Source organism: Prorops nasuta, unplaced genomic scaffold (genome assembly GCF_024137725.1).
Source record: "Prorops nasuta isolate Cenicafe-Biocafe unplaced genomic scaffold, Cenicafe_Pnas_1.2 PNAS00002, whole genome shotgun sequence".
Taxonomy (NCBI): Eukaryota; Metazoa; Arthropoda; class Insecta; order Hymenoptera; family Bethylidae; genus Prorops; species Prorops nasuta.
The window spans coordinates 8831949-8857448 of record NW_027116799.1 but is presented as its reverse complement, the minus strand read 5'-3'; the positions used below and the strand labels follow the sequence as shown (position 1 = coordinate 8857448).

Genomic DNA, 25500 nt, shown 5'->3' with positions numbered 1-25500 from the left:
TTTTATTTGACTTTATCAAGCAACAATCTGATATTTTTCTTGTACATGCATGTTATCAAGATTTGATAACATGAGTTGACGAATAGAATATGCCTGAATTATTTGCAAAACTTAATTAATACATAGAATATATGTATCGTATAAAGCATTTGATATAATTCTTCTGATAAATTACACTTCTCTATTTCACAAATAACTCTTTTATAAAAAAATAAGAGTAATTCTTTACCTTTGAGGAATTTATATTTCTATTCCTTTCATTGTAAAAGCTTCTGGATACAATCCATTAATAATAGAATCTAAGAATATAATAGATATTAAATTAACCAGGGCAGAAAACCTTTGTCATTCTTTAATGTTTTTTAAAACTTACCAAGTCATAAATTTCGTAGCAACATAATAATTATATAGGTACGCATGAAGAATAGTTAACTTTCTAGACGCACCTTCTAATTAATATGAAAAACAACGAGCATCTGCAATGACATTATTCCATTAAATATGAGGGCGGAAAATATTGCATGACTGGTGAATCCCCTCTATATGTTTAACAGTTTCAGTCACTAACTTCGTTTGCGCGAGAAGAATGTACATATACGGATATGATTGACACAAATGACTAATTCGGCTTTACGAATTGATTACAATTATTCACGAGCATAGGTTCTGGACAGCTAACACGCGCATCGCACACATAATCCTAACAAATCCAAGGTCGATACTCTGAGCAGTGTGATTCAATTGATTAAAATTATGTAAAAGGTAAAGCCTATTTAATTGCTTAAACTTATCAATTATTTAGGAACGATATTGGGTAAATATTTATTTTGGTAGGAAAATGAGTTATTTAATAGCTATGTACAAGGATACATGGTAGACTAATTTTGTATAAAGCCGATAATCCGTGTTACGCTTTTATTTTGCAAATCGGCTTATTTCAGGCTTGTTTTATTATCTGTGATCTCCACATAGTACACTGGGTCCCACCTGATAATACTTTCTCTAGTGTCTCATTTCTAATGTTACGATACGGTTCTCTGATATTCATCTGATATTTATTCAATAAACACGAGCCATAAGCGTTACAGAAATTTTAATTTCTAATCGAAGTGCATCAAGTATATGAATTACAGTCCTAATATAGTTTTTTAATCAAATAAAATAAAGGAAATAAAATGACGAGACAACGGCATTGAGAAGAGGGAAAACAAAGAAATTCTGGTCGTCCCTTAAAAGTGTATATTAAAACTCATATTGTTTAAAAATATTTGTTTTATGCAATGTAGTTGTACTTTTACATACTGTTTCAACAATTTAAAATAATCGCGATTTCGTTTTTTTATTTTCACAAACAAATTAAACATACATACTAAAGTGGTAAATTAAGACTGTAAATTTATGAGTACAGTTAACAAATCTTTCAAACAAATACCAAAATTTAAGAATAAGTGCTAATAAGTATTGCATAGTTATTCTGCAACCCTTAAGAGTATACAGACAATATGCCAAATAATATTTTGATACAACGGTGAATTTGAAATGATACAAAAAAGAAAAAGAAAATAAACGTATGCTTAAAAAAATACTTAAAGCGAAAATAGTGCAAATTGTTTTGCTTCAAAATTTCATCGACGTTCTATTAAAGCTGTAATTATTTTCATTCAAAATTGCTACATACTTTAGACTAAAAGGCATACTCATAAACGTCCTGCGTCTCATTTAAAGAATAAACCAAAACATTCATAATTTTATATTATTAGATATTCGAGAAACTATTCGGTTCAATCAGCGTTGCAATAACTATAGCAATCTTGGCTCTTTTTGAAAGAAGTACTTTTCATTGGACTTAGATTCGAAAGAGCTCTTACGACACTGTTATATTAGAATGCTTAGAGAATTTATTCATTCTTACGTGATATTGTTAAATTAAAGATAATACTGTGAGATTTTCGAAAGTGAAAAAATTTCGTCGCTCGAGTAGCACACAAGACGTTCCTGGTCGCTAATTAGACGCGGAAAGCCAGCTAAGATTGAAGAAATACACGAGTATGTGTGCAAATAATGAATAATAAAAACTATCTCTTGCGAATAGTAAGGAGAGTTGGAATATTAATTCCATTTCACAATTAACGCTCGCGAAACTGGATAAATCAGTATAAAAACTTGACAAGGTACTTGCTCGCTGCGATGGAGCGCTATTATCACGCTATAATAATAATAATAATTATAATAATAATAAGAATAATAAAAGGGAGTAGGATCTAAAATTTAAAATGTGTTAAAAATTTAAGTGATACAACTCAGTCTAAGCAATAGTTGGAAACTTTTGGACCAAAAAAATTTGATATTATCGAGTATTATTTATGGCCGGGATGATAAGTCGTTTATGAGAAGTTTGATCAAAAAGTGGCTATCCCATTTATTATTTGCTGTTTTTAAAGTTGGCTTTCTGATGTTGTAAAACGTATTAAAAATTTTGTTCTTTGCTCTTGCGAGTCAAGGACCAATCGATGAGCTATCATTCTATGCAGAGAGTCAGTCAAAGGAAGTTACACGAAGCTAGCGCCTCTCTAGTCACTGGATATGACGCTAATGTGTACGCATCACTGTTAGAGCTAGTCCAAATGTCCGAGTGTCCTTGCTTCACAGAGTAGCCTTGGTCCAGTGATTAACAGTTAGCAGCAGACCCCGTGTACTGAATTTGGTACATTTTGCACGAACATCTCGTCTACCAAGATCCGCATTTGTTCTTTCGAACTCTCATCGCTACCATAACACGACCACCGAAGAGCTTTCCTAGTGTAGAAAGGCTAGCGAGGTTGACGTTTCACAGCTGACCGGTGACCTCGTATCGGTTGATTTTCTTTTTTCTTCTTTGTCTTCTCTACTCTTGCTTACATCTCACTAAGGATTTAATTGTAGCGCGTGTTGCGCGTTCGAGTCATTTTCTGGCTGATTTGCTCCTCTTGCAGGAGCTGGCACCGGAACTGGCACACTTGCTCTAGCGCGGCGTTCAATGTATCGCGTTGCTGCACCAAGAGCTGCTCCCAGTTTTTGGCGTACGCTGCAACAAATAACAAATTTGTACCCGTCAACCCAAACGTGTAATTTACGTGACAAGCTATTTGGGTTAAACTGCCAATGAACTTGTGTGTGTGTGTGTGTGTGTAACGCTTTAATCACTTTTGGCTCTGCTCCACCCCCCGATATCACTATAGTCTCTCCTCGAAGAATATATGCTACTACAACCTGTTAATACTACCATGTAAAGATGCGACAAATTACTGGATGTAATAGCACACATTGCTCCTTATGTACATTTGTTAGAACAATTTCAATTTTAGCCATGAATTTTTATGCCCACGAGGAGTCACTCGTGGGCCAAGCTTGCAACACTGTGCGATTAGCCGTATCTATAAAATAATCAGCGACAAAGTTATGAGTGGACACGTTGCGAGTTATTAAGCGATCGAAGCTTTTACAATTATGGATCCTAAAGAAATGTATGATTAGTGAGACAGCTAGCTCGTGTCTGGTTAAGATTACAGAGATATCGCAAATGTAACAGCGGTTAGGATGGTAATCCACAAAAATAACATTTATTAACAATAAATCCATTTGAATACATACATGGAACGATGTGCAGACATTCTCAAAAGTAACACATGTAGGAACATTTCTCTTTTGCTTTTAATACACGCTACTGATACAAAAAATATTACCTGCGGATGTGTGCACTAGGCGCTCGTGTAAAGACAACGTTACGAAAGCTTTGTACAAAATTGATACAATGGCAGTGGGAGGCTAATGAAACCCGTAGAAAAGAAGAAAGTTGAGTTTAGCCTGCCAGAGAGAAATTGGATGTATTCGTAAGACGATTTGCGATACTTGCAGCTTTTGCCCCTTTGGCGCAAAGATTATTTTTGAGGATTCCTTCTTTTATATTTATACATTTACGTAAATGAAGTTTGATGATTGTACGCTATTAGTAGGTAATAATAATGCATATTAAGAGAAGCTGCTGACTTGATAATTTTTTATCGTGTATATTCGTACCGTCCGAAAATTGTATTCGTTCAATGAGCCGCCTACGAATCGAGAACCTCCTCAGGTAGGATGACTCAAACTTTGTTCTTTTCCGTCTCATATCTGGAAGGTTTCCTGACATTATATTCAATTTCATTTACAATTTACGCAAAGTTTGTTTGTTTTTTTTTTTTTTTTTTAATACAATAATTCTATAAACGTACGTGTAGATGGGTGTGAGTGTAAATAATTGTATAGCTTTAGATTATTCAATCAGTTAATGATAAAATTCTATTCGCAGGCTGATAATGATAAAGAAATATTTATGATAGATTTTCCATGTTTCTCCAACAGAGAATATCTTCTTGTAAAAAACATTCTTATCCAAGTTTTAAAAGAGGATAGGCTAGGTTATTTATATCGAGAGAACAAATTAAAAAAAAATCGTAAAGGTTGATGAGCAAAAGCAGGGTTCTATACACACGAAGAAAAATCCATGCAGCGCTAACAATAAGAGTAAAACGTTTCAATACACTGGTAAATGCATTTGTAGCACACTCGTGCGTATACACAGTTCTTAACCGATTAATTTAATTAAATTAAACATGTAATAACTCACTAAAGTTAAATTTTCTGTCACTAAACGTATTAAAAAATATAAAACATTTGTTTATCACTTTAGAGTTTGTATAAGAAATATTGCTTTACACTTTCGATTAACTATCCTTATGTTATCAACGGTAAAAACACTCTTATTCGTCGTTTTGCAAATAAGCGAACCATGCAATATACGCAGTTGGTAGAAATAAAAATAGAATTAAATTCTTTATGATTAAAAATAAGATGGTAAATATTTTGTGAATTAAGTTGTACGTCGCGGTACCAGCTCGCTGAAAAAGACTAAGATTTAAATTAAAATTGTCCAAAGTTTTATTCTCAACGAGAAGAACTGAACCTATCGATTCTTCGAAAAATTTTTGTGGATATAAATCATGATTGATGACAGGACTAATAAAATCTTCGATTACCGAATAATCCCTAAAGTCATTTCGTACAATATCAAATGCCGGTGAACAGTTACCACTATTGGACGTCGAGGGTTCAATGTTTTGTTTAATGTTATCAAGACGTAACCATCTCGGTCTGGGACTAGGATTATTGCTAAAAGGTAAATATTCTAGTGTTTCATGGTCATTGTTATGTACTAAATTATTGTTTACATTAGCTAGCTTTACATTAAATTTGTTCTTAATCTGTAAACAAGACTCATAAAAGCGATTGTCAATCTTTTCTGCCGTAAAAGCCATATTTCTCGAGCTCCTTGGATTCGAGTAAACGACGTTAGGTTTTGCTTCAGTTTTCTCCCATTGAGCAGCATCCAGGTTTACATTTAAATCGGCAGCGTTCGCTTCTTCGATTTGAACAGAACGAAAGAGACTATTATTTACACTGCTCTTGGAGCAGATGCTTCTATCTTTTTTCGTAAAAGTACCGGACCAGTTGAACTTTGACCTTTTTTTGCAGGAAGCGGAGCGTTTGACCTTGACGGATTGACTCCACTTTTGGACCGACGTGGCTTTTGGCGCGTACACACTTTTGTTATGAGCCACCTTTTTCGGCGTATCCTTGCTACCACTTGGATTTCGTTTCTTCCTCTGGCTTGACTTTACCGGCAGCTTGAAAGCATGATTAGTGTCCTTCTCCGAATTATCGGTGCTGAAGTCGTCGGTCGATCTTGCTTCCTCCCTCCAGGGAGATTGAACCGTCTTTCTGGACGGCGTGTTAAACGTGACATTACCGCTAGATGGAACGTCGTTATCTGACGCGCAGTTTGCAATGTCATCTATCACAAAGCTGGTATTTAAGCTCTCAGTGCTGCCTTCCGAGTGCTGATTTAATGCGAAGATCGAATTCGCCTTAGTCTTAGTTCGTGAATCTGTTTTAAAACGCCATACATACCAAAGTGATACATTGTGATGCCTAATACGCTTTATTCTCTTATCTAAAATCCCCACCCACTCGTATTTTTATCATACGAATAATATGGAAAATCCGAGCATAATGATAATTGCATTTTTAAAAGCAAATATAAAACTCTTTAGTATACAATGTGGAAACTCGAAAAGCGAATTGTGTGCCAAAAGACTACTATCGCAAATGCAATGTTCAACTTTGGAGAACAAGAGATTTGTATGCCATGCGTAAAAGAAGAGAGCTGCTTACCTTCTTGATCGTAATCGACCTCGTGTGTCGCGCTAAATACCGCATGCGCATCGTTAAGGAATTTGGCTGTATTGTCAACTACTAGCTTGTGCGTATCCAAAACTTCCTCCTCGAGCAACTGCAGTGCAGAAACTGCTTCGTGGAAGGTATAGAGGTCTTGGGAGATTTCACCTTCCTGCGATTAAAATTCAAAAGGGTTTGTTTATCCATTGATCGATCACTTTGCTCGCTCATCAATTGGTAAACGAATGAACTTACGTTTAGAGAGCGTAATTGTGCTAGATCGCTGTCCGACAATGTGCTATTGTTTCCTTGTTCGTCCTTTATGACCCTTTCGTCGTCCGTTGGAGAAGACTTGACCTCTGTCGGATCAGTCGCTGCCAGCTCCTTTACCCTATCCGCGTATCTTAATGTGTTTAAGGAATGCTCGCAGGAACTCATTCCGGGACTAATCATCGCAATCTGCAAGAACACAACGGTACGTTAATACCAATACCTGTATCATCTTTTTTCACACTCGTTTTTACCAATATACTCACCATACACGTCTTTGATTTTTCTCCTATAAAACTATCCCTTAATACTTGAGTGAGTTTACTCGCTCTAAATGGTAAATGCGTTCCTTTGCGGCTCAATGCCCGAATACATTCTTTTAAAGCTAACAAGGATTTATTAATTTCGGCTCCCTCCATTCCTGAAAATCATTTAGTAACGCGTCGATTGAGAATTCTCACAAAAGTGGGGGTGAGCCTTAGCAAAGCACAATGAAAAGTTTTGCTTACGTGTCTGCCTATTGGCCGATGATGTATCGGCTCCCCTTTCGTTACCGGCAAGATCGATCAGTGAAAATTTACCGTGCACCTTGTGCGTACCAGGAGTTCTCGCTATGATCTGGAATACCGCGTGCGACCTCGAGGAATTAGAATTTGCGCTGGTCTGACCGCTGGTTCTTGCGCTATTCCCATGCTGAATTAGTTTGAGTACTTCGTCGCAGGTTTCCACTACTTTCTCGGTTAAACCGACTATTTGTACCTGCAGGAAAATGCATAGTTTTCTCATTAATGTTGCCATAGTTCTCACACAAGAGTCGAGCTATGTTACACATGAAAAGTAACAAATATACTAAACCTGTTGTTTCCCATCCTCGAGTACTCTAAGCTTCTCTTTGTCAGCAAGAAGGTCGAACACTTTTCCCGAGTATATTTCAAAGAAGCTGGCAGAGATAACGAGATTCAAAGGCCTGTACTTGGCCATCTTCAAACATTTGAACACATCTTTCGCCACCATGGCGTAAATTCCTTTTTTGCAGTCCTGTGTCTTTCCGTTGAAGTCACCGCCCATGGTATGGGTCTTTCCACTTCCGGTCTGACCATAGGCGAAGCAGGTTGCCATTCCCCCTTCAAAGATCGTCTGAACCAGAGGCTTTGCGGTATACTTATAAACAATTTCATTGTTACACGTTTCGTCGAACGCGTAATCGAATCTGAAGACCTGATTTTCCAAGTATTTCGTTAGATCGACCTTGGATTTTGGCTCGTGGACCACCATCTGATCTTTGCTTGGTACGGTGATAACGTCAACCTCTTTACGCGTCAATTCCTTTTTATTCAATGGTCGTTTTCTCACACACACCGTTATCTGATGATCCTCCACCGAGTCCGATTCCCTAAGTGGTCTAAATTCTATACCACCCTGGTACTCCCTTATCATAGCAAGAAACTCCCAATTTGGATTTCCAGGATCTAAATTCATAAGTGCTTCCTTTTCCTCTTTCAGTTCAGCCTGTCTCTGCCTCCTTTCTTCCCTGTTTTTCTTTAATCTCTCCACTTCCTTAACGACGTTGGATCGTCGGTTTCTACCATTTTCCACTTGAGACTGGGACTGTTGAGCTGCCTGCTGCTGCAGCTGCTGTTGCTGCTGAAGCTGTTGCTGCTGCTGCAATTGCTGCTGCTGTTGTTGAGTTTGTTTCAGTTTGATGTGAGTAACGTTGGATCCTACTTGCGATACTGCGGGTGGAATATTTTCAACTTCCCTTCTCGCGGTATTGTTCAAATTTGTATCCGCATGACCATTGACGGGTGCTGCTGGTGGTGGCATGACATTCGTCACCCTGCTGGTTTGCCTCGGTATCTGCCTGTTCGTAGATGCTGAAAATAAAGAAAAATGTTAATTTAAAATATTCAAACTCTTTGATATCTCAATATTCTTCAAACATTGGTAAATTCCATTATTTCACGTAGCAGATCCAGAGCGTATATTTCAGTGACAAATCAACAAAAGATATCTTACGGATTTTAACATCGACATTGTCTTGATGCGCGAGGACTCGAATTTCTATTGTGCTGTTCGGAGGAGTCTCGTGAATTTTATTTTTTCTCTTGAAGCAGTATCTCCAAGGATCGAATCTCATGATGATTGAAGTATTTTTGTTTTTTTGTTTCCTCCGAACAAAGTACTCGCGAGTTTTTATCGTGTTGGAGAAGGCGGCAAGGTGAAGCAAACTGAGGGAGCAACCCGCTGGCAGTGGCGTAGACGCCGGACTGTCCAGGTAGCGGGGTCCTTGCCCTTGTGCCTTGCATATAGCATAGAAATATCGATAGTCGTTAGCGAGCCACGTACGTGAGACCGACACACGCTTGGATTTACTGGGTGAAATGGCGCCAACACGCTCTCACTGACACACGATCTACCCGGCAAGTAACTTATCGAACGCTCAAGTACCGTGAAAAGATGGGGTCAGGAAGCAATTAAGTAGCTTTACTGTACACTCACCTTTTACTGGAATGGACGGCCTGGAACTGTGCTAAAAAAACAGAAAACCAAATCTTTTAATGTTCGTACGATTATTCTGCTGGTCATGTGACACAAAAAAAATTAACACAAATAACCCTCCATTAGTAGCTCTAGTGTATTATACAACAACAGAGTGACGAGTCTACGTTTTTATTAATCAAGCTGCATTAATCCTACCTTCTGCGCTATCATTGTCATTATTATTATCCATTATGATTATAATTTCAAAATATATATTAGACTCGATGGCTTCTCGACGCAGCTTTGGCAGAGCGTTTAACAACAGTGTGCTAGCGTGATTAAAATGTACAAAAATTACGTGATTCTAACTGACTACGATTAGTCCTTCGACCGAGCCTCGAGAATGTCCTGTCGAATGTGACACACAGTGTAATATCCAAATTATGAAGGATTTGTAACGAATGTGCGAGAGCTATGGGAGAGGTTTAAAGACCTTTGGAGGAAAAGACTGATTGAAACGAGGAGAGGAGGAGTGGGAGGAAGAAGAACAACAAAAAAAGAGAGAAAGGGAGAAAGAGAGAGAGAGATTTGACAGAAAGATGACTGATCCGTTAATGTGCGGTTTCCCAAGAGAAGAGTACGCTTCAGAGTGATTTTAGGGCGAAGAAGGAGGTAGGTGGGTGTGAGTGGAGGGGGGCGGTGGGAGGGGGAGAAGGATAAGGATGCAAAAGGTGCGCGTTACCAAATGACGAGACGTGACTCGTACAGGAAGCGTTGCGGATGTCAGGCCGTTTCTTGCGGTGTGACCGCCATGGCGTCCCAGAGAGCCTTCCTCTTGGTTCTCCAGCTCGTCAACCCCTTCATCGTCCTCCCCGGATGAATCCTGCCATGTTATTTCAAAGGCAGCATTCGTCCCCACAAAAATCCAACGAATCAACGTAGAAAGGGATTGACGAGGCAGAGAGAGTTCGCATTTAAACCACGAGGGTTTTCGAGGAGCGACGACGTCGACGACGACGACGAAGACGACGTTGGTGTGTTTCGCACATTTTCATATTTTCGATCCAGAGTCGGCGATCCATCGTTGGCCAGTAGCAGCGTCCATGAAGGAAAAAAGATGTCACCATGTTAGTAGTTGCATACTAGTAGTAATTTGTTACTTTTTCTTTTTTTTAAGGGGCGGGGAGTGGCACAGGTAGAAGATAGAAGAAGATTAACAATGAGAGATGGATGTACACTTTTCTGTTGATAGATGCGAGTCGAAGCAGGACAGAGGGCCAGCCCCAAGGGGATGGGGTGGGGGGAGGGGGGGGGGGGGAGAGCACCGCAGAGAGAAACTATGCAACGCCGATGCAATTATAACTAACGGACCGCACTCGATTGTACCTGGAAGTCGTAGGTGTACTGGAACATTAGAGATGGTGGACGTGGGGTAACGCGAGCACACATTATTCTTTTGGCCTAGGGGATAGAGAGGTTAGAAGCGTAGCCGGGGCAACGGGTCAACATTATTCGATTCCCCAGTCGATAAGACCACGTGCCTGCCTCCTGCGGGTTTTCGCGGAGTTTTCAATTCCAATGGGTCATGCCTCCTCTTTCGTTCCACCAGTGCTTCGACGAACGGAAGACCAGTGGAAGCTCTCGACCTTTCGACTCTGCAGAGGCCACACGCACGCACACACACGCACACGTACATACACTCTGAAGTTACCCGAGGTCCCTTTCTCATTTGTTTCATACACGATCGAGCGATAGAAATCTCGCGTGTTTTTCAGCAGATGGACCTAATCGACATCGCTGACACAACTCGGCTTACCCTTCCTCTGGAGGATCCCAACATGTGATTGTTCATCTGTGGAGGTGGCGCTATTGGCTTGGGATTCAGTCCGGGATTCAGTGCCAGAATCGCGTCGATCTCCACCTAAAAATAAGCGCAAGCAATTAATATACAACGGGATTTTTCACACGAGGACGATCGGACAAAGAGGAGTGTATACCTTTCGACGTGGGATTAAACTATGATGGGACATGCTTAAAAACTATGTTCAAAATCTCATAATCTGTATAAACCCTTCTCTCTACGTTATTTATTTTTTGGTTAAAGAGTCGTGTTTTTTTTTCTCCACTGTATCGCCACGCAAGATTCACGACTCGTGGTTCGAGTAAACGCGTCCAACTGGCTTTGAAGCCTCTCGGAAATAGACTAGCGTGCTCCCATTAGAGGGCCAGCTTGCCTATACGAGTGGCACATTGCATAAGCGTGTAATTGAAAATAGCCGAATAACCGTGACCTACGACGATCAAAACTCGAAATCCCTCCTCCCCCCCCCCCCCTCCCAATAGCGCGCCTCTTGACTCATTTTCCCATATATAGGATATTCGACCAATCGTCTTTCAAAGGAACGTTCGGAGCTCGATAATAATAGGCAATCGGCGCTATCTCGAAGCTTTAATTAGAAGAAGGCTTTGGTGACTCGACCGTGCGGGAAACTGAACGATTAATTCGATTTGCCGATAGGCTGTGGTTCGATCTGTTTCTTCGATAATTAAAGTATTATCGCGAGTCTTATTATACTACAATCGTGCACCAGGAAGTATTTACCTCTTTCCCTTTGGTCTCCCCTTTTTCGTACCATTCCACGGTGACCGAGCGTTGCTCCCAGTTGACACCCGAGATGATGGCAGAGTGCACGCGTCCTGAAAGTACGCAAAAGATGGTTAGAGAAATTTATAGGTCTACGCTGTTCGCGATAATTATTTGAGAGTAACGCTGTAATGTTCTCGTGGTTTGTAGTGTATATATATATATATATATATGTGTGTGTGTAGAAAGTAAGAGAGGGAAGGGGGTAGAAGCAAAATGTATTTATATATATATATATATCCGAGAGGTACCGTTTCCTTGTTCCGTTGCCGCCGGAATATCCTCCTTTATCCTCTTTGTAGCCGACCAAGCACGCCTAGGAATCATCGAGGCCTGCACGCTACGCTTCATTTTTTTCTTTCTCTCGTCAACTAGCTGCACTTCGAAGCTGCACGAGTTTAATTTTTGCCTCAAGTCGCGTTTATTCGAAAACGACTCCTCCTCCTCCTCCTCCTCCCCCTCCGAGGCCGCAGTCTCTTTGAGGATAAATTTATTTCTCACGACATCCGGACACGGGGAGACTTTATCGAGTCTGCTCGGTCGGTGCACTCGATCGTCGCTTCCCGCAGCAAATCCTGCACCACCCTCCTCGAAATTAAACAACAATGATTCCTCCTTCTCCGCCTCTGCATCCAACTCCTCGCTCTTCTCGAGAACGTTACGTTCCAGCTCCAAACTGTCCGGCAGCGAGCCGTTCGATACATCGCTCTCGTAATCCTCCTTATCGATAACGACCTTGTTCTTATCATCGACCGGAGAAAACTCCTTATCCGTTCTCTCCAGTGCATTGACCTCCTCCTCCCCCTCCCCTCTACCATCCCAATTATCCTGGTCCCTCGAACAGTACTCCCCCGTGTCTTTCCTCTCCTCGGAAATCTGCTGATTCTTCGACTTGAATCTTTTCTTGCACTTTTTCGTCTCCTTCGCAGAGGCGCACGTGCTCTCATCGTGCCTGTCGATTTTCGCTCCGGTTTTAGCTCCGCAAACGCAGCGGGACAGCCACTCCATCTTGCTAATATCTCAGCGAGGAAAGTTGGCCGAGGCGATCGGAGCTCCCGCGATGTTTCAAAGAGCGAGTCTCCGTTAAAATGGCCGGTGATTCATTCTGGATCGTCACGTGAGAATGATGAGAAGAAGACGAAGAGGAAGCGGCGGAAGAGAATTTGGCGAAATTTTCTAATCGCGCGTCGATCGGTCCGGACGATAGGAAATGAGAAGGAAGGAGCCTCGTCGTTGAACATGACGAGTTCTCCAGTCCTCGGCTTCGCTCGGCCGAAGATAAATCGTAGACTAAATATATACGTATGTATTAGTTCACTCGAGCCGATATAGATTATTAATAATCGCGTAACGCCGGCTTCCAGTCTACGACGAATCGGGGGGTCTTACGTAACTCGTGGCGCAATCGCCAGGCCAGCGTACGTACCAGCGCTTATTATTCAGCATGGAGATGCGTCGCGTCGCGTCGTGCACGTTCTCCACGTATATATCCTAGCTCCTCCTTCGTTCGCACAACACTGGACCCACGGCGCTATCGCGAGATCACAGTTTCTATAACTGTAGCGCGAAGGAACGAGTCAGGAGGGAAACGCACGAGTGATTCTTGCAATTTCGCATGCTTCCAACTCAATCTTTCTCATCGATTAGCAAACCATTTTTTCTTGTGTTTTTAATATGTAGGATTTCATTTTGAACATTTTCTACCGGTGGTTTTAGGCTGGAAATTTAATCGATATTCGGTGTTTGGTATATCAGCTGTTCACTGGGCACCGAATGGTTCTTCTGGTTTATATTGGTGTATATGTAGAATATATATATATATAGTTTTTTAACCGACGTTGGTTGACATTTCTCTATTCGAGAAGAAGAGGACTCGACTGGTATCGCGAAAACAATGCAGAGCTACAGAATTTAGGAGAGAATCGTGCGAATAATTTTTGCGATTGATGGAAAACATTGCAGAATACCTCGAAAGGAAATATTGAAGTAGAACCACTGGTATCACAAGAAAATGATGTTTTTTTGCAAGTTTAGTATCGAGCGAATTAGGGGGGCGTCGCGTGAGTAATTTTGCGATTGACTCGGAAGGATCCGAAGGACGATTGTCCGTTTGCGAGGAGGAAAAACTGGACTCGCGAAACTCACAGTGACATTTAGCCGTGCAGCGCTCGCTATACGTATAGTACGTATTGACCAGGCAACACGTCACGATCGACTGACATCCTCCGTGCACCGTTTCATGAACGCATTTATTGTGTGACGCCCATACAACAGGTAGTTATCTTCCGCTTGCTCACGAAACTCGACGCTCCTTGCTTTTACCTCTATACCGATAATTCCAAGGATTCCACATTAATCCAACAACTTTTTTCTTTTATTTCCTATCTTCCAAATCTAACGGAATAACATTTTCATTCAAATTTTCCACTCGATTTCCCTGTTTTTCCTCTTACGCGTCACATTGGAAAATTTCTCTTTGGTAGAATTAAGTTTGACAAATCTAAATGGACCAAACCTTCAAAATTTTCTCTACTTTTCCTGCATTTTTCTGGAAAACTCCTCGAGCATCCCACTGCAGATTTTCCTCTTAAAGCTCGCTATATATGTGTGTGTATATATATACAGTCCCCCTGCACGTGCACAATAATTTTTAAGATTCAGAATATATTCGTCTCTTAAAATTTCTGTCCCTTTACTCGCGTGTAATGGGACTTACGATTTGCTTACGACCTCTTTTCATTAGAAAAAAAATTAATTTTCGCAGCAAAGTTGAAAACGTATATTACAGAGCACACGCAAGGATGGTGAGTTTCGTGACGAGAGCACAAAGTTAAACTCTCGCCACTCCGCGATCGACTGACAAAGCTCAGCTGACACCGGTTTATGAACGCGTTTATTACGAGCCATGGGTGATAAATTCATCCGCCCCACTAATGGAAATATAACTAATAATCTTTCACATTATGTAATACGCTAACGATTCCCTTCGAAAAAAAAAAAAAAAAAAAAAAAAAAAACTGTATTAACTAGAAAAGACGATGAATTAGAAATTTATTTAGATAAAAGGACAATCGCGTTATATACAGAACTGAAAATTCGGTGTTTTTTCTTGCCAGAGGGTAATTTGCCGAGTGAAAGTTTTCGTAAATTTCTCAAGCGAGTGATTGTGAAATTCTCGTTGGTGGTTCGGCCCAGTTTTTGTTTTTATAATACGAGAATTTTCGGTAATAACTTTTCTTCTTGGTGCGCTCGAGAGAGAGAAAAAAAAGAGTGAGTTAAAGGGTGGGGGGGGGGGGGGGGAGATGGTGGTGGGTGGAATATCATAGGAGAATATTTTTCGACTCGGATGTGTTCCCCCGATCGTGTAACCGAGTGCACGAGTCGGTGGTCACGACGTTAGCCGATCTTTCAGCAAGTTACATTCGAGTGTTTCTGGTGCAGAACCGTGATGTGACTCGGCGTGTCCTTATGTGGAATAGCGGAACGATAAATAATGAAGAAATGGTATATCGCCGTGAGATCGATCGGCCCCGATGATATTAAATCCCCTGCTCGAACACTCCGACTCGACTACTCGAACCTAGAGAACGCTCCTCTCTTCTTTTTTTAGGCCGCTAACGATAAGACGAGAGAAATTAACAAAGTCTCGTTAATAACCGGGGTCAACGGCGAATCAGCTCTGAGACGGACCGTGCGAGCGAATTTTCACGCCAATCGAGCCCGCTAGGCTCTCGAGAAATTCAATATTTTCAACCGTCTTTCATACATATATATATATATATATATATATATATATATAGTACACTCGAGGTATTACTTTGAAAAATCAATTTTAGCCGATGGAAAATTCTGTTCCTTCGGATTGATTGATTTATTATTCGTATAATTTGTATTTATGAGGAGCGAATGGCAAAGGTTAAACATTAATGTGGCTTTTGCGAATTGGAGGAAAATATTGTGTTTTTTGCTGAAAATTTGCTTTTTGAATGATAAAAATATATATATAGTAAAGATCGTGCTCTTGTTGTAATATTCATTGTAGACGAGTGAGAGGAGCTCTTGATGCGTGACACTGGCTTGCTTCTGCGGCCCATATTTATTTGCAAGTCTACTCGGAAGTTGAGCCATTCCCATCGAATATCGACTATCTCAACATCTCGCGGAAACGCATGTGGATACTCTCGTGGCATCCGAGCGACAGGTACAAAAGAAGAAAAAAAAACAGGAGAATTATTTATTTTCCTAACTCACGCAGACCGACGAGTGTACGGTTTACGCTAGAAACGATCGAGGTCTTAAAACTGGTATGAACGTGCTGGATGATTGCAGGAAGCGAGGTAAGTATGGATATTCCCCCCTCCTATTCCTCAATTCCAGAAGAATCCTACGAAAACGACCGTAGCGCCCTCCTTTTGCCAAGTTTGCGCGATGCAAATGTAATAAATGCATACCACAAGCGCATCACGATCAACGAGCGAGCCTCAAATACATCGTTTTAACGAGGTTAAAAAATGAGGAACCCAATATTCGAAGCTGTAAAATATTAGAAATGCACAACGAATGTTCAAGGATTCGAAGAAACTCTCGATGGACTTCCGGTGCAAAAGTTCGATCGGAGAATCTTTCGATCGTTTTGAAAATTTCACGCGACGAGCTGTCATGGCTACGAGCAAACAACTACAGTTTGCCAAAGAGTGATATTCAACGCTGATCGTCCCTGACTCGAATTTAGCAAAGCCGAGAGAGATACATCCATATCGGGAGAGAGACCAGGTTACGTGGCACCTTGGCATTTATTCCCCGCGGACAGGATACAGTGTCATTGAAACTGCAATCGCGCACTCGACCGATTCCTTCGAATTTTCATTGTAAAAAACTCTGAGGAAAGCTCGTGGAAGGAGCTTGACTTTGTGCGAGAGCGCGATAGATTCGATACCCGATGAACTTGAACAACGCGTGACCTTTGGATTAATTTTCCCCGGGCGCCTGCGTATAGAAACGGAAATGGCTGGGACGATCGTGCACCTATACGTGAATAGTTAGCGGGTAAACGTGTGTACGAAACGGACGCAGGGTGGCCGAGAACGCGCATGTGTCGCAGCTGATCCGCAGCTGTGATCCAGCTTTCTCGTCGAGAGGACGCTTGGTTAGTTCTCAGCGACGCCACCAACAGCGCCACCATCGATGAGTTTTCCTTATCGACGCGCCAAAATACCAGGTTCAGCGCCGACTGGTGTCGCTTCTCGCAACCAGCGAACAGCTGGTCCCGTTCTGCTCCATTGAAATTAAGGTTAGATTGGGTTAGGTTATGATACTTCAGCTTTTTACCTATACCGCATTTTATACAGCACACACGCATATATATAGACATGTGTACTGCATTTGCGCTGTGGCTTTACAAATCGTAACCTAGGAATACTGAGAGCTACTGCAATAGTAATAATAATAATAATAATAGAAGAAAAAAAAGTTGAAGAAAAGCAGTATGCGTATTGAAGAAACGATGTGTTTAGGCGCTGGGGGCAGAGTCGTTAACTAGGTTAACTCTAACTGCGAGATATGTTGTTTTCCACAAGACTGCAGCTTGTCGCAATTCTTCGATTGGTGGTAATAAGTCAGGAGTGGTAGCTTTTAATCTTTATGGATCAGTAAACAGTTAACTGCAGGACGAGCGCTCGACGCTTGGGAAGTACGATGGAGATCGCGGAAAGGAAACAAACGATCACGACTCAATCGCCAACTGGACAAGATCCAAGCTCGAATATGCCTCTTCTAAATTTACATCCGGTGTAAGACGATCGATTTGACGCTGCTACAGGAGTAGGCGACGTAAAATAGACGCGCAAGATGTATATATATATATATACGATTACTCGTGTGAAAATTAATAGAAAGATCAGTGAATAGTCACAGCTCAGAATTAATTTCCTGTAGGATTAAGTGAAACCTTTGTCGGGTCCGATTATTCGAACGCTTCTATTGCACAATAATTGAACAAAGCCTACGGCGCTATTGGAATACATTTTAAGTAAATTGCAGAGTCCTATAGATCCTCGAGTGATCGAGTGACCAAGATTCGATCGCAAATTCACTCGGTTTAATGCTTGATTTTCTCCCCGATAAGAATTGCGAAATGGCGAGTCGTCCGGATGTCTATTGTCTGCTTGGCTTCTTAGGGAATGATTTACTTTCTATAATGGCTGTTTTCTGGGCCACCCAGTACGTAGGCGAGCCCCGCTGATTTTTTTTTTGTACAGCCGGCAGAGCAAATCACCTTCGCTTTTCAACGTCACTCGTCAAAGCCCACGTATAGGTGTATGATTGGGAAGCAGGGGGGGGGGGGGGGTAAATCAGCCAAAGTGGACGGACCTAACAGGATTGTTCTCCACTGTCAGGAGCACTCGTTACTTCGGTAGCGGCGAGATCTTTGGACATTTAAAAAAAGGCTCGAATCGATCTGCTATTATAAAGAAAGATAAAAAAAACACACACACAGAATTACCCAATACTCGTCATGAATAAAGCAGCGGAAAATGCAAAATAGAAGAAGAGGGCACTATGCATAATTGAAAATTAAAATCAATATCTTAACGTCTCGCAATCGATATAAATAACGAGTAAAATTCTTCTCTCCCATTATCTAGCAACGAAGAAAGTTATTATTCTATACTTGGAAAGATGGAAACACGAAACAAGGAGCATTTGTGTAAATCGAATTGGAGGAACAACAGCAGTTAGAGCGTTAATTAAGAAGTCGGTGAGTAAATTTAGACGCGTATCATTATAGATAAAGACGGCTCTGTGTGCTGACTTAAGGAGAGAAAGAAGCTGACACGGGGTGTTTGACAAAAGAGTGGTTCGCGGAACTGCGCGAGACACGCGTGACGTATGCATGCAGATAGGATCTCAAGATGAAAGGTTTCAAGTTGGAAAGGCCGTCGTGGCGGAAGAGCAGCAGGAAATTGGCTGTATCGCGTTGAGGGATTGGAGGTAAGAAAAAAGGCGATTAATAAGCGATTTTGACGAGAGCCGAGAGGGACTATGGGAGACGGTAAATGACGTAAGACGAGATAACGAAAGGCAAGGTGAGGTGAGGTGAGGTGAGGTTTGGTTTGGTTTGGTAGGCTAAGAGCCTCCTTATGGCCGTCCTTATAAGGTTGCAGCGCCCACGTGCGCACTCGACGACTTGCATGCTTTCGGACAAGGACTATACGAGAGCCTCGGAATTTTTTTGTCGACATCGGATACACGCTGGAGGGACACGGGAGCATACCTTAAAGAGCGCTACACATCACGACTCACCGCAGCGCGAAAACAAGCCATCTCAAAATATTGCTGAAACATCATCGAACGCGCTCGATCCTGCAACGAGTAAATTAAGAATCAACGATGCAAACACCAAGACATTCAGTTGAACCAAAACATTTCAGTTCTGGCTAATTTGCTGGAATCGATAGTACCTGGAAATGTATATTATAATGTCAACACAGAATTGGACGAGTCGAAGACGCTGCGAAAGTAAACAAACAGTTGGTTACCATGAAGTAGGGGGGGGGGGGGAGGGGGTATTGGAAAGAAGAGAATTTACAGGCAGAGTGCGTGTTGCCACTTGTTGCGTCGTATCTCGATTCGCGATGAGTCACGGTATCTCGCAAACTATATCGAAGAGCTTCGGCGTCGTGCAATTTACAAGCAAAGTTCCGAGTGAGAAGAAAAAGAAGCGCAGCTTGCGTGAGCTGCCAACATTTTTCCTCGGATAAACACGTCGGAGGTTGGAAACTGAAAGCACGTGTGTGTACGCGGCGTAGATAAATCGAGAGCTTTGCTAAACCTCTTAATTTTTTGCCGGAGCTAATTTGCGGCTTAATTACGACGGCGGAACGTTAACGACACGCGCCTTCCACCTTTAATTGACCAACGGAGCTCGATTGTCGTACTCGCGTGCACTAAAAAGCCCATCGGGGCCGATGTTTATCACGGGACAGTTTTACGCGAGAGGTTTTTGAAAATCCACCACGTACGTTGCGTTGGCCCAAAATAAAAGACTGACGCTTGTAATTATACGCACAGCCAGAGGTCGAGCGATTCAATGTTAAGAGTGAAACAAGCGAGCCTCCGTGTTTTCTACAGAGCGGACGGGGACGTATCCTTTGTACGGCAGCTTGAATTCAATGAAGCGAATGAAACGGCTTTAATTTTGGTCGCCACTGACTTTTTGTAGCGTCAATTATCCTGAATCGACTGTGCAAAGCGTGGGAGAACTCCTGACGCTTTCCTTATATAAACAACGCTGTATTTCACTATATATGCTCTATAGACAAAAGAAACGAGCATGGACATAAAAGTTGGATTATCTCCGTAAAAACGAGAGATATCAATTTTTCGCCCAATACCTTTTCCAACGGGAATAAAGAGAAGTTTATGAAAGGCATGTAGCAAGATATTGATGTCTCTTACGGTTACAGAGTTGGACGACTCTTTATGCGCACCCTCCAGGTCGAATTAAATGTAAACAGTCGGTGTTGACGAGCCAAGAGGAAAAGTGAGTTGTTTTCCAGGAATGTTTCAGTGTGGCTGAAAAGAACGGATTAGAGAAGAGAGAGGATTCTGGCTGTGTGGGAAGATTAATAGATTCGTCGCGAGGATTATTGGCGAGGGGGGGAAAGGTGGGAACTGAGATAGAGTCGTCGAAAGAAAAATGGTAGGTGACGCAACTAATGGTTAATTGGCAGGCGTTGCAGCGAGCTTCTCGATGACCCCGTAAGGGGCAAATCATTCATTCCCGGCGTTTTACGCTTTCGCGGAACCAAACCCATTTGACACTCGTATAAAACAACAAAATTGCTCCGTTAACGGCATGAAAATTGGCGGCGATCCACTTTCTTGCATAGCTGGAAGCGTTGACTCGAGCGCGTTCAAAGTATTATCGTATCTAACGAAGCTGTTGCCATTGGATTCCGGGGGGCTCGGAGGGCCGAGAACGACGGCGAGGAGAACTCTAGTCAGCCTGCAGTGGAATAAACGGAAATTCTCGATGACGTCACCGGGAAGCACCCTAGCCACTCTACAAGGCAGACACGCGGGCGAATAAATAAAGAAAAAATTACGCGCGTATTCGTGAATGCGTTGGACGCCGGGGAACCTTGTCCTTTCCTGGAGACAAACTATTTCAGTCATTCTCAGGGATACACTTGAAAGGCGCGAAATAAGAGTTGGAGGATAAACCAATTTGGTGTGTTTTTCCTGCAAAAATTGCGCAGCGAGTTTACCGTCCATCTTTCATGCAAATCGGTAAAGCACAGTCTGGGTTAAATTCAAGGGGGAATAACTGTACGCGTGAAATGTGTATGTTTTGGCTGAGACCGAGGTGGACGGACGGTCGAGCCAGGAATAGCAATGTGATTATAAAAAGGTTTGAAAGAAGGATATTTGGGTTAAGGGACGTTCCACATTCGTCAGGGGCCGATTACGGAAGAAAGTAATTTTTCAAGGTCGTTGAACCGGGTTGTTTCTTCCGAGTATGAAACTGCGCCTCAACAAAGTGTTTAATTATAGATCGGATCAGCGTCCCCGGGTCTCGAAAGCTTCGCAAGCTTCGTAAGCCTGTTAACCGTTGCAGGCAGCGTGCAATTACAGACGGATCGAAATCCACCGGAGGGACTTTTTCTCTCAAAGCTCCACTCTATCTTTGCGTGTATAAACAACGTGTTGGGAGGAACCGTGTTACGTGCTTGCGAGGTTTAATTATGGGCGTGTGTATGCGAGTCTCGCAAAAGACCGTTTGGTTTACTGCACTAGGTACAGTATATGCAGTCTCTGGGAGAGTTCGCGAGTCTTCGACGAAGAGAGCGGCTCTCGGCGTTGATTAAGTCGATCGTTAAAAGGATCATCGAGTCCCAATAAAATACATTTTAATCTATACTAGAATCGTCAATAATCGGGGATATCGGCGCGTGTATAAGCAGTGTCGAGAATCACTCGTTGCGTTAGGCATTTTTTGTCCTCGACGATTGGAGCGAAGGTCTGACGAAAGACGCTTTGGTGCTCGGTGCAGATCTGGCAGATTGCAAGCGTCTCTAGTATTTCTCGAGAGCTTTCGCAAGCTCTCGCGGTCGTTAACACACTTGCGATAACAGGCCAAAAAAAAAGCACGAATTTTCTATTTATAAAAAAACTGGTATAGGACAAGAGAACGAAGAAATTCCAATAAAATGTAGACGAATCGGATGGAATGGTGAATAATTTGTGACGTCGTGGCATCTATAAATAGCCACGAAATTTATTCCTTGCGTTACGCTTCTCTAGTCTATAATGATACATGTTTAAGATAGGCCAAATACATACTGTTTTAATTTATAAGTAAATTAAAAAAAAAAAAAAAACTATTTAATCTCTGTGTTTATAATATTATTAAACTACGTGTTTTTTGTCTATTAACTTGTTTCGAGTGATATTGGAGGTTGCAATGGAATACTTCTAAACGTGTCCAGGGTTATGAATGAACAGCCTAGGTGTGCAGAGGTCTCGAGCGAAAGATACTTTGGTAGCCAACACAATTGGCTGTAGAAGCTTGTGCAGAGTGCAGTTATGATGAGTGTAGGCGTCTCTAATGAAGAGCTTTTGCAAGCTCTCGGCCAAGAACGCTTGCTATATAGCGAGCACACTCGAGTGATCGTGAAAAGAACCAACAAGAAACTCCTCCGTTAAAAAAATGATGGAAATAAAAATCTGTCAATTGTTAACACGAAATTTTCTACTGGTTTATCTCGGCTTGTTCCACTTAATATCAATTAATTCCGACATTGTCGGAATATAGACATGCGTGAACAGCTTCAAACTTGGAGATTTTACGATTTTAAAGCCAAGGACGACACGAGGCCTTACAAAACTGCGTTGGCGATGCGATATTGTGCGATTCGCGAAGAACACCTCAACGATGGAGTTTTGAAAAACATGGGAAAGCAGGTTCATTAGTATAGGGTATTATTTCATAAATTATTGAAAAAGATAGTTTAAAGATATAGTACGGTTAAGGTAATGATAAGTACTTGAAATAGTAATTATACGGGTCTCGTTCCTTGTGTTGAGGAATTAATTAATTTTTAAGCGATGCATGTGTGTGTGTATACATATATATACACACACACATATATATATAGACACGTCCACAAAGTATCGACATACGATCCATGATAATATTTACATTTTTATCACTACCCGCAGTTCTTACATTTCATTTCATTTGTATTCCAAATGAAAAGTTAATTGTGCATGAAAAGGTTTCCGTGTACATCGTTTATGGCAATCGTGATAAATTATTAGCGTGGACTTACAAAATGCGTCTTTCATTAAAATACGGATCTACGAGATGATTCTCTTGGAAGAAGAATCTCTCGCTAATATCATTACCATCCGAAAGATTTTTAAACGTTAAATATTCCAAGGGAAAAATAATCTTCGATACATTCAATTATATTAATGAGTCGGATAAAATTTAGATTCGTAAAGAAACATAGTTTTTATAGAGCAAGCAGTGATAAATTGTTTGTGTTAAATATTCCAGGTAGTTGGAGGAAAACTCGAGTAAAATAATCAAACAATTGGTACAAGGTAATTCGTGCACTGTGTTGCAATGAGAAATGTGGAATAAAACGAGAAATTAACGGGATTAGCTTCAAGTTCAAGCATACTTTTCTTCCATGTGGGTTAATCGAATCTTGCATAACATTATCCGGATAATGAGTGGCATAATTGGATCATTTCCGGGGTATAGTAAAGATTATAAAGGATGCTCGATTAATTAAGTTGCATCTCTGCTTAGATTGGCCGAAGATTAACCACAGCCACGCGGATTAACGATAAACTTGCGCAGGGTGAGCGTGAATGTTTGCGATTATGGATGCACTGATAAACATTCAATGATCGCGAGAAATCGGATAATGAACGATTTTCACGTCCGGTGATACGCGGGGCACGTAATAATATAAAGAGCGATAAAGAATGAAAAAAATCTTTGGACAAAAACCATTGTGCATTAAGAGCACTGAATCAATTATTAAACGTACACCGGAATTTCCCCGTTTCAAAACTAACTTCCATTCTCCTGGCGTGCGAGACAGCATAGCTCGCACGCAAGGAGAAAACAGGATAGAAAGAAAATGCAATGAAAGGACACATTTTCCATTGAGATCTCGCGTTGGACAAGAAACGCGTGAAGGCACGCTATAATAACATAATGCACGAATGATCGATTGCCAGAACTCAGAAGCCGTATATTTGATGGTATATGTATATATATAAATACACATAGATGCACATGAACCTGTATAAACGTAGTAATCGATAGAAAGGAAAATTGTGTGCATCGTCGTTTTGCATATTTGACGAGTACTTCACTCGACAAGACTGTGTGAAAAATTAGGTTAGAATTATAGCCTACCTGGAAGTGTCCAAACTAGTTAACCTGTAAATAATCTATAGTCTCTTTAAATCTCTATTTTCTATAAGTATTTTCTCGAGACTTCAAATGACAGTGAGAAAAATCTTTAAAGAGACTGTGAAAATTGATGAAAATTAATTTCAGTATGAAGAGTTGGAAGGGTTTCAGGACAGCAGTAGGATCGTGGAAAGACTTTTGGATGATTCGGGAGGGAAAAGTTGGCGGTTTTTCCGGCGAACTTAGATTCGAGATACCGGACGCACACGCACGAGGTGAAAGGAAATCTTCTAGGTGGGATCGGTGTGCTCTGAATGTCCGTTATTGCGAGTCGAGAAAGAATCATAATAATACTTTTGTCGTAACGCGGCTGGCTAACCGTTACTCTTCCCTTATGGGCTAGGACACGAGGTCAATGCTTATAAAAAAGCTGAAAACAAATGGCACACGGTTGTCGCAGCTACAGGAGAAAAATTCGTTGGTGTTCATAGACGTAAAACAATGAATTGTCGTATAGAGTCGAGGTAATTTTCCAAATATGGAAATGCGATCGCGAAAGAGGGCAGAGAACCGGTTAAAGCCGGTGCTTTACAGAACTTTGCTTTAGCCCACGCGCGAATATCGACCCGAGGGAGGTGAAAAATTTGGTGAAAAAAGTTGCACAGGTAATGGTGAATAGGGCATAGAAGAGAGACCAGGGCAGATGGGAGTTGGGGAAGTGCAATTTGCTCGAGCATAAACATGTGTCAGTGTGTATGTGTGTGTATGATATGTGATTGTGTGCACGCTTCAGTGTCTGACTCTACTCACCATCGGTTCTCTTGATATTTATGCTTGTTCCCGGTTCGATGTTATTCATTCCGTGGTCCATGGTCATTTATTTTGCTTTACACTTTGTGGATACCACGGAATAACCGGCTTTTCACCGCCTTGCTGCCACTCGAAGGGAAGATAGTTTGCTGAAAGACGGTTGGCCGACGATTCGCCGCGAATTCCTGCTCTTCCGCCGTCCAACGACGGTTGACAGTTACACGAACGCGTTTCGATTCAAAATCCCGGGCTGCCTCTCGTATTTCACGTACGGTGATCCCTCGTCGATCAAGGCACGCCCGTTTTCGCAAACACTCGCGTCGAGAATAAATGAACGTGCCTTGCAGTGCGTTCTGCTCGACGGGCGATCTCACTGAACACCAGGAGACAGCCAGGATATCTCCAATTACATCCGGGGTCTTGCAGAATTTCGCGAAGGAGACGTTTAGTTTCTTGCCGGGATACTCTGCCTAGTGTCCGTTATTGACAACGGAAGGACTGCGAGCGCCAACTTTCGGTGGTTGGTGGCCCACCTCCGTGAATATAACGCCATCTCTCAATCGATTACCCAACTCCTTGCCCTCAAGAAGCTTCACCACTGCCATCT

The 25500-nt window shown here is 41.6% G+C and overlaps 1 protein-coding gene across 12 annotated transcripts; it reads right to left on the bottom strand.

Moving 5' to 3' along the window:
• Positions 1-20: 20 nt before the first annotated feature.
• On the bottom strand, positions 21-25369 carry Klp10A (kinesin-like protein 10A). Of its 12 annotated transcripts, XR_010823717.1 has the most exons (13): positions 11899-14141; positions 11606-11700; positions 10820-10924; positions 9746-9886; positions 9022-9052; positions 7378-8396; positions 7032-7281; positions 6789-6943; positions 6508-6711; positions 6250-6424; positions 4057-4149; positions 374-3064; positions 21-299 (listed from the first exon to the last, which is right to left on the bottom strand). XR_010823717.1 is itself a non-coding variant. In XM_066738246.1 (12 exons), the coding sequence occupies exons 1-12, from the start codon at positions 12653-12655 to the stop codon at positions 2913-2915; spliced, it is 3177 nt and encodes a 1058-aa protein (XP_066594343.1). In that variant the 5' UTR covers positions 12656-14141; the 3' UTR covers positions 21-2912. The 12 variants fall into 12 exon arrangements, 11 of the variants coding, with proteins under 11 accessions (XP_066594343.1, XP_066594355.1, XP_066594286.1 ...); XM_066738246.1 differs by having other exon boundaries at positions 21-3064; XM_066738189.1 differs by lacking the exons at positions 21-299; positions 374-3064; positions 4057-4149 and adding exons at positions 4162-5962; positions 16433-16911 and having other exon boundaries at positions 11899-13204.
• Positions 25370-25500: the final 131 nt, after the last annotated feature.